The 10,619-nt window shown below is 31.7% G+C and overlaps 1 protein-coding gene across 1 annotated transcript; it reads left to right on the forward strand.

Annotated features, from left to right (window-relative positions):
• Positions 1-2,996: 2,996 nt before the first annotated feature.
• On the forward strand, positions 2,997-6,196 carry TRIADDRAFT_62484 (uncharacterized protein; the record flags this gene model as incomplete). The annotated part of the gene is made up of 7 exons (XM_002118413.1): positions 2,997-3,110; positions 3,600-3,905; positions 4,712-4,780; positions 4,983-5,199; positions 5,338-5,425; positions 5,642-5,723; positions 5,960-6,196. 7 exons carry the CDS (start codon positions 2,997-2,999, stop codon positions 6,194-6,196), a joined length of 1,113 nt encoding a protein of 370 aa, XP_002118449.1.
• Positions 6,197-10,619: the final 4,423 nt, after the last annotated feature.

The raw sequence follows: 10,619 nt of genomic DNA on the forward strand, positions 1-10,619 counted from the left end.
TAGGTAAAGTCTGCTTCAAGAAAATCCCGAATTCATTACAAATAACTTAATTAGGCTCGTAGATCTTTATTAAGGAGTAATTGAGTTATTTCTTGATTATTGTGCCGACTATCTGGGTTCTAAGAGATAATTTAGGGAAGTCCTTTCGAAGAATTACGACAATGACATCAATAAAAATCATATGAACAATATGCTACCATAGACAATTAAAACGCAGTTGGGTAGCTATCCTATTCATAGTAAGGTACTTATAGATTCTATTTATTTTGCAACTTTTCAATTTATTGCTATATAGCCATAAATTATCAATACTTGAAGCGATTAAAGTAGAAAGAATCGATGATCACTGTTGAGACTGTCACTGTGTTGAATTATATGCTGTAAGCTGTTCAACTGTAGGTTCCTATTTCGAAATTGAATCTCGAGACAGCCTATCAATGAAGTCTTGCGATAAAGTCTTACGCTCAATATGAATAATGCTTATCACTACTATTAGACGTAGTTTCCAATCTATTGTATTAAGTCTGCTACCATTTTTAAATACTGCAGCGAAATAAAAGAATTTTCAATGATGTAGAAAACAAGAGGAATATATACCATTGAAATCGATTTCTTAAGAGCTATCTTGCAGATCGTGATTTTAGTGTTTTATTATATACGGTATGCTATTGCATCTTTCTAGACTTTATGCTGACGCACTTAAAACTTTAAGAGAAAAAACTTAGCTCTTATTATTGCTTTAATCCTAATCAAGCCACAATCCATAGCTGTTACATATCTTAAACTAACTGTATAGTGGAACAGAAAGTGATATTTAAACTTAAACATCATGTTTAGAAAGCGATTTTTATACTGAAATAATAATTATTCCTTGTAGACTATACTCGTACATATACATGTAGTTTCTGCTAGAGGGCAATTACCTCAATATTACCATGCTTATTGATTTTCTTGACTTGCTATCTTTCTTAATTTATAACGACATTATCTTTACTTGTTGCTGCTTTACGTTATTGAACCAAAAAAACTTCTTAAATTAGTCTTTCATCTTCGTTGGACAAAAGAAAAACACCCACTATTATTTTCTTTTAAAGGTCCGTCAATTTTTTATATAAGTAAAAATAATAAAACGAATATGTTCCGCAAAAAAGGCTTCTTAGTTGCTATTTCGAAGACTATACAGCCTGTTGTACCAACTAAAAGAATTAATACAGGTCACTATTTCTATGTAGACCATAGTAAATGAAATCATTGTTTAGAATTGATTTTAAAGGAAATAATGTTTCGTAGTTTATGCGGATTGTAGCTCAATGACAAAGCAATAGTAATAATAAAGGTCAACGGCCTATAAAACTGATATAATGGTTTCAGTGCCGAATGGCATGAGTGAGAATTGCCATTTTAATTTTACTTCTAATCAATCTTGGTATGCTTAATGATAGTTTTATTGCATTACATCTACGTACTTTTAGTATCAATTCAAAATCGATACTTTCAGTTTATATATATATCGTCGAAGATAATTTTTTACCTGTGGATATCTCATAAAAACGGTGAAAATTTTTTTGAGGTGTTGTCCGACTTGCAATCTTTACCATCATTTTTAAAGGTATACTCAAATTAAGTAAAAACATTCATAAAATGACTATTATGAGTCGAAATTTGAGCTTTGAGAGTCTCAAGAAGTGTAGTTTGTGGTTTATGAGAAAAGCTAACGTTGCAAAATAAAAGTTTCAATAAATCAAAATTTAAAGAAACCAAAGGGGGCAAATATTATTTTGTTTTACGGCATTGATGTAGACTTTATTTATTTGGACCCTACCACGATTTGACTACAAAGGACATAGAATGTAATAGGAGTTCATGAATGTTATTCTACCCGGTGGTCTCACGCCTTGTAAGATATCCTGAAAAGTTCTTATCCCTATAATATGAGGTATTTATGTACTCATATATATATATTTGTATCTTTTTATTTTTTTATTGATCTACTCGAACAATGGGAGGCGAGCTATTCTGAAGTTTCACAAGAGAAATAGGTCATGCATGAAGTTATCTTTTGCTAATCCATGAACTTGTCTAGAATAGCAATGACTGGATAGTTGATTTGATCAATTATTTCTCCTAATTTGCGAAAAGCTTTCACTTATGTTTGGATAATGCTTGCCTAAATTCTCAACTTATAAGCAGATATTTAATGCAATATGAATGAAAGTAAACTTCTTCGCATTTTCTATACTATTGATTGTAAACAGCGTCGAGCTGAAAAGCACTTCCGGGCCGTAGTCGCTTTCTTCACAGTATTTTTGCAAAGAGTAAAACTACCAGTAGTATATCTGCTCTCTTTGTTGTGTAAAGTACTATATTTTAAAATTTGGTAATTATCTGTCTCCAAATTAAGCAACAGTTGGTTATATCGACCAGTAGTATATCTGCTCTCTTTGTTGTGTAAAGTACTGTATTTTAAAATTTGGTAATTACCTGTCCCCAAATTAAGCAACAGCTAGCTATATCGGAGTTAAAGACCCCCCCTGATCTTTGGAAGAAATTTTATTAAATAAGCTTTGGTCAAGCATAGATCCTTAGAGAGCTCACGGCTTCGGAGTTCCTAAATACACGTATACTGTCCTATCGATGAATACAACAATTATAAGAAAGGATCCTGGACAATTGCCACGAATAGAATAACTTGGATCCTGGTTTGTACGTAAACAGCAATGCTATGACGATTATAATTCGACAACATTCATTTGATGGCTAGGACATATCGAGGAGATGCTTTTGTTATTGATCGCTATTGTGAATTTAAAGCAATCAAACTAAAGGAGAAAGTTTCGTTTAGAACAGATAATAATAATATAAGCTAAAAGACTGTAATTATTTTAAGGATTCAGGTAAGCAATACAGTTAGCTTTAAAAGAAAGACAATAAAGAGAGAGCGGTATAAGCCAACTTCAAAGAATCGAACACCTATAAATTATCAGATACATACCGAAATGTTTACTAATTGCTTCAGTGAAAGATCATTAGCAATTGACCGAAAGTTTGCATTAATGGCTATAAAAAATACACTGATGATCACTATAAATTTATTCGTTCTCTCAGTTTTGGTAAGTGAAATATTTAGCTATTATAGTTTTTAATAATTTAATCTATCGTAAGAAATTTATTTAAAGTATTGCACTTTGAACGTAAGTAGGACAGTTATTTTTAGACTAATGGCATAAATTGCATCATCTCTTTTTTTCTGTAGTGATATTTCACGTATAAATAGGAATGAAGTTTATGTCATGTTTAAAACAGAATTATCTGTAATAGATGTAGCAGTAAAATTTCCCACTGCCATAAAAGTTACAATAAATTTAATATACTCTGCAGGACTAACAGTTATCTATCTTTAGTCATAATATTACTCTTAACAGTTTCCTTCAACAAATGATGACAGAAAATACTTTTCGATTATTTGTTTTAACTTAACACCTTGATTGCACCATAATTAAAGATACTGAAAAGGCAAGCGTTTGCCAAATATTACTCAACCACTATAATCATTGCTAAAATGAAAATCACGATAGAGTGCTTTGCATCTTTTTCATTAGGCGTTAATTATCGTCAACAATCAAAAGTCTATGCCTGGTGGAACCATCATGATCAATTTAGAATGTTTTACTAATGTCGATGATAAAGATAACTCTGGAAATTACTGTGATAATAACATAGCCGATCCTTGCGAGTATGAATTCCAGATAACATTAGGAACCTTTACTAATAGTACCAAATATTGGAAATTTCGATCCAAAACACTAGCCTATTTTTCCCCACTTGATTTCCATCCTGATCAACAATTAAGTGATGATGGGTTAATCAAGACACCCGTAGCGATACCATTTTCCGGCCCTTGGCTTGTAAGTGATCTAAAAATAATTGTAACTAGTTTCATATGAATAGCTTAGCAATTGTGACGAATCATAATAAGGCTTAGAATAAGATTTGGAGAATAGCCTGTTATTATAATTGATCTTGACCGCACTCTATCTCCACCTTGCCAAGCATAGATATTACTACTTGTATTGAATTAGCAATATTTTTAAAGCGGCAGAGCCCAATAGCGTACCATTCCAGTTTGCTATGTAAGGTGTATTATCTTCACCCTAAATTAATACATCAAACGGGATAGAAACTCTTTTTCTCATGAGGACTAAATAGAAATCAATAAGTTATCTTTCACTCTTTTTATCTTACATAAAAACAAGATCGTAACAATAGTCGTCAGTCATTGTTAAGACAATATATTATGTTACCAATTCACACGCCATCGAATATAGCAATTTTTGTTTATATAACGATAGTATCGACACGATTCCTCAGTATAATTAAGAGCTTTGATGATGAGAATGTCAGAGTAGACTGCCAGCCAACCCATGTAGATCAATCGATGGATAAATCTAATTAAGATAAAGGCACTCCTTCGGCTTTTAATTAGAGCTTAAACTATGAAAATTTGAAATACCATTACAACTGTGGATAAAGAATGTTTAGAATCATTGTATCCAAATATTATTCCGTGGAGTACGTTTCGAGATGCTTGCAATCCCTTTCTATCTGTAAAGAATAAAGTTGTTAAATATAGGATTCATCAATAGAATCGGTGATAAATAGTCAGGGAAATAACTCTTTGAAATTGCAATCAACAATTAAATTAAATTTGAAGAGAAAACGGAGTTTCGGACAAGAAAAAGGTAGCACGGCCAATATCATAACTCCTAAACTAGTTAAAGTGGTATTCACGATTATAAACTTGCGCACGCCAGATCAAAATCCCATGAAGAATATTTTTAATCGTAGCAACATACGAGTACTATATAATCTTAGCAGAAGAAACCAATGTAAAGAAGTGATATTAAGATGTTTTTAAAATTCTACCTATATAAATCATTTCAAATTTATTATGCTAATACTACGACATAATATTAATCTATAAGGGGTACTTAAAGGTCCGAGTTGAGGTATATGACCGTGATGGGACTGGTCCAGACTATTCTTATACCGTCATTGACAAATTCGAAGAAATAATCGTCATCGATGAAGGTTCCACGCAAGTTACTGAACTTTTGGGACAACGTCATAATCCAGCAAGCCTAGTTGTTACCTTTAAGATAACCTGTTTGAATCTTGACTATGGAGCTGTATCTTTCGACGGTAAGGCATCTATAATAAAGATTACTGGAACAGTATCGGATAGCGTCTATCGAATTTTTATCTTGACAAGAACAGAATGGAACATTGAGGACCTAGCCAATTGCATATTTCTCAGTTTGTTTCTTCATCCATTTTTAGGATATCCAACAATTTCCGTACTTTTCGGTGTAATTGTATTAGGAATCTTCAGCCTGGATGTTTGTATCTTACGCTATAGGTTACTTAGGTAAATCAAACTGGTACTCCTCATACTTTAATGACTTTCATTTCATAATTATAAATTTACCTATCGTAACACAGTAGAATATCTTTAAGCTCAACAATGATATGGCCTATCTCGAAAACTATGCAGCCAAATAGGAACATAGGTAGTTAAGAAAATTCTACTTCAGGTCACAGAGTATCTATTAAATTTATTGTCTATTTAATTTTATCTTCGCAGTAAAGCAACTTATGGAGTTATATATCTGATGCAGCTAGATTTCAGTTTCGTAAAACGCTATAATTCTATATTCGAATATCAGGTTTATCTACAGATCCTAATTTCCCAAAGGCAACTGACCATAGCAATGCAGCATCTGCTGCAAGTAACTATGATTCCTTATATTTCGGTTCAAGTAATTCACTGGTATGGAATATATTTAATGGCTAATGCCTGTGATAGCTATTTTAAGTTTTCTTAAGTAGATCATTAGCATACGCACTTATCTAATTGAGAAATTTTGAGATGGATCTGTAATGCAACGAAAATGATTTTCAGAACCCTTTCGATCCGTGTAACCGTCCTTACACCAACCAGAGCATTGTTACTAGACCTAGCGAAAGTAATATAATTGCTCATAATCATGACATTACTTCAATGAACAATAAGAAGAGTGCAAGCCTTCGATATAAAAATCTATTTGATGAGTATGATGATCAATCAATCACTTTCATGAACTCTCCTCCAAGTCTAAGTGGATATGAACGCGTTGATGACCCCTATAATAGTATGTAAATCATACTTACTGCTGTATGTCTCAATCCTATAAAGAAATAAATTTTGATCACAATGTAAATAATTTCAACTGATTGTATACGAACTTGATAGTTTCCATCCATTTATAAACTGTAAAATCTAACTTAACTGCAAGTTCTGTTCTAAGAGAAGTTATGTTCATAACAAGATGCGCGAAGATGGTAATATTTCTTAACAAGTCTTAAATAATTGCTCTAGTGCTTGATTTATCGATGAAAATAAATGTGTCTCTCATTAAAACATCAGGTTTTTATAGAATTAATACTGCGCATTGCAGCTGTTTGTTATCGAAGTTACTCTTCAAATTTAATCACCATATTCAAAATCTGTGTCAAACTTAGAATAGAATTTTTATCATTCCTTTTAATCTATTAACCTATTTTTGATATCTGTATATAACTTTAAAATATGTTCTCTTTGGAGTACAAATTCTATCAATTAGTCCATCAATTATTTTTATAGGGTAATGGTATCCTCTGTATTCATTCTATCACTGATGAGAAGAGAATTAACTGGATAACAATATTGTAATAAAAATTATTTTAAATCTAGAACACCCTGACAACTGTCAGATGGAGTAAATTATAGCTTTAATTGTAAAAAATAAATGAGATTAATCAGAATTGCTTCGGCATTTCCTTGCTACTTATTAGCTTGACCGTTATAAATTATAATATTTAATTTAAATCATCACTAGACGCCTGCATTTTATCAATAATAGCCAATCGAAATACGATGCTCAGGCATTGCTGTTCAAGTTCCTACGCTACACATAATATAGATAAAATTATATTTCTTTTCATTTGCAAACGTGATTTTAGGTAGAGATAAGGGAATGATTTTCTTCCGATTTATAATTCAGTCTAATATATGCTACTATATGCATAAATTCTAAATTGATTGAATAAGCAAGTTACATTTAAAACAGGATAAAGTACTGCCTAGAAGTGTAGTTAATGTAAAACAATGCGAATAATGTGAAAATAAAATGGAGCAGAAAGAAATAATTGTTAGTGATAGTATAATATCTTTAGCACAAATAAAACCTAAATGAAACGTAAGAAATACTTGCATTAACAACAAATAGCCCCTTTTAGATATAAATGTTATTATTTCTCCATTATCATTACTATTGTAAAAGAAACGATTTATCCAGAGCAATTAAATTTTAAAAGATTAATCAATTACCTATTGCTAGTTGTAATAGTCAACTGAGCTGGTCATCGAAATCACAATTATTGTTATTAGCGATAAAAGTAAGCAAGATTTTTTGCCTTTATCGTATTACAATTATATATTCCATATCAAGGTCCATGACTGTCGCTATCTTAATCTACATTCGAGGGATAAAATGACAACAACATTGTTAAATTATTCACCAGAAAAGCCTTAAAAGCATTCAGATGTGCAGACGTTAATCTATTCCTTTGCTAATGAGCGAGGCTTCCTTCCTGATTTATAATACCCATTAGCTATCACTATTTTCGTTTATTTGTAAAAAAATCGAATTCATGATTTGCTTTTTCCAAAATAATTTAAAAATTGACATTTGATTCTTTTCATAATTGAAAGCATTCTCAGTAATTATATTCATGTTTATGATAAACTCTAACAATTCTGGCTACAATAATTACAAATAAAACAATTGGAAATACTATCATAAGCCATGCCTATTAGTCCGCATACAAGCTATTGCTACATCAGCAGTCTCGTCATGACAACAGACAATAGCTTTGCTTCAACCAGGAACTTTGTCCTAATGTAGATACCTATTTTCTGTTTTAAGTTCTTTTAATCTCATTTGAAATAGTTCGAAGAATAGTTTTGTACCCGTGAGAACAGAGTAGATTGATATCGAAGCATTACTAATATAAAAAAAAACTAGCCAGAGGGAACAGCTTGCACCAATGATTGATTAGCATTCTATTAATGCTCATCACAATTGCTGTTTGTCATGTTACTAACAACAATCCAAATAGAAAATAATATAATCGCTTACTTTCGCAATAACATCTAGTTAGGACTGCCGCATAGTGGTATACATTATCATACGGTAATGGTATACATTTTAACTCTCTATTGTAGCATCACATCATAAAGTATTTAGCCATAGTTGAAAGCTTGTTAAATTAGACGTCAATCAACGTTAAGGCACCTGTTGAATAAAAGATAAGGCAAGATCTAAAAAATATAATTGATTATAGTAAGTTGCAAATAATAATCAGCTAGCGAGATCAGAAGTCTGATAAACTATTGACTTGAAGGCAGAAATCTGTAGATTGACTTTTTATTAAGGTAACAGTGGGTGAATAGCCTCAATGCTTTCGGCGCTAGAATTTACCTAACTCGATAATAAGTAGTACTGGCAAAGAATATTTACAGCGACAGTAGCATAAATGTGTTTTGTTGTTCCTTAAATAACAACTATGTATCGTATTTTGATGAAAAAAAATATCATCATATTAGTAGAGCACTTCAATGCACTTGTTTCATTATTCCTATTCTAATTATGATACCAATCGCAGTTTCGTAATTTAAGATTGGATGAACACATCATAGGGATTATGCTACCACAACTATTTCTAACTATTCCCCATTGTAATCATGATAGCCTCTCCCTACGGATGGTACTTATAGTCGAAACCGATATTGACTTTGGTAATCCAACGCTGTTTTAATTTATACGACGTTATAGCGCATTTTAACGATAAATGAATAATTAGATTCCTATCATACAACAGTATATTAAAGTTATAGTCATGTTCTGGTGTCTTTGTATTATATCTGCTTGATTGCATGTTATCAACTCTTATGATCGTTTAAATAATTATCTTGACGGCTGTTTTATGAAGATACAGTATAAAACCTTTATTAGTTCGCTAAATGCAATAGTACCAACAAGCTACTCAATAATGAGAGCTTACAGCTATTTTATAGCAAGCCATTGTTATACAAGCTTTAGCTATACAGAAAAAAGTCGCCAATCACACTTTTGTAACTGATTGAAAGTAAGTGGAGAAGATAATAGCGATGAAATGAAAATAATTTAGATTCATTATATGGTTGTTATACAGTACATGAAGCTATTTGACATAATGTGATAAAATCCAATCACGAAAATTCCAAAGTTGTAGAAAATTAGAACTTTATTAGATCTAATACAAAGACTAGCTACACACAGCTCTACTATAGCCGAATACAACTATTGAAGGACTTCTAGATAGAACGAACTGAATAGTTTAAGTTGCCAGCTTATATTCATTTCGTAGCAGTCACAGCCATAATCAACATAGCAACAGTCTACCTTAATTTACACATAGTCAAATTATTATCAAAGACAATATTTTACAGCGGACCATCATTAATCCGATATGGAAACAACTACAGTATTTCCGTAGATATTATTCTTAGCAGTTAAAGTTACATCTTACTAACATAGCTAAAAGTCTACAATCACAATACTAAGTTTCGTTATACATAATAAGCTGGAAAGTTCATGATTGATAATCATAATAGTATTATATCTGAAAAGAAGCAAAATCATAAGGGCAATTCGATGGCAATTAAAAATTCTATGGCAATATTGGCTGAATGCATGTCATTTTTCACCCCGTAACGAAGTTCGACAACATATATAACAATTTATAACTACCGAAGTTAAGATGAATAAACCAGTAAGAATTTAATAATAACTACTAGGCTAGACAGGATCGGTTGAAGAAACAATAATTTTAACGTATGATGGAAAGCTTAAAACTCATTATCAACTACCCTTATCTATTTCTCTCGATTTGCTACAAATCGAATCTTTCATATACAGTAGCGCGCGTTATTTTGAGTACCTCAATAATTTGTATCATATGAAGATCATTCAAAATTTTTTACCTACCTTCACCTACTTAGAGTTAAATTATCTAGACTTTAGGCTAATAATAGGGCCGATATCAGTCACTATGTTAACTGATTGTAGGGCATTTTGCAAAATGACTGATTTCGCATCCGGCCTCGTTCAGCCTGACTATAGTGACTTGATTTGTATCAAGACTGCCAAATGTAAAGGATCCACAGCAGTCCGATCACCTGCTATTTACCGATGTATCTCAAAATTAATACAATACTCCACCCAAATAATGAATGTATCATTACGCAACGCAAAAGCTATTTTAATAGGCCTTTTGGTAATGTAAACATATTACATTTGAATTTTTTGGACAACCCAGTCCGCAAATAAGCTAACGCTTTTGATGTAATAACCGTTTTAGATGCATTAGATATATAGAATGGCTCTTTTTTAAGAACACATTACCGATGCCGTATTAGTTGTAAAGATTAAGACATCTACAAGCACAATAAACTGTTCACAATGATCTATTTCGAATGATAACTGGATTACCGATCGATG

The sequence above is a fragment of the Trichoplax adhaerens genome, genomic scaffold (assembly GCF_000150275.1).
Source record: "Trichoplax adhaerens TRIADscaffold_80 genomic scaffold, whole genome shotgun sequence".
NCBI lineage: Eukaryota > Metazoa > Placozoa > Uniplacotomia > Trichoplacea > Trichoplacidae > Trichoplax > Trichoplax adhaerens.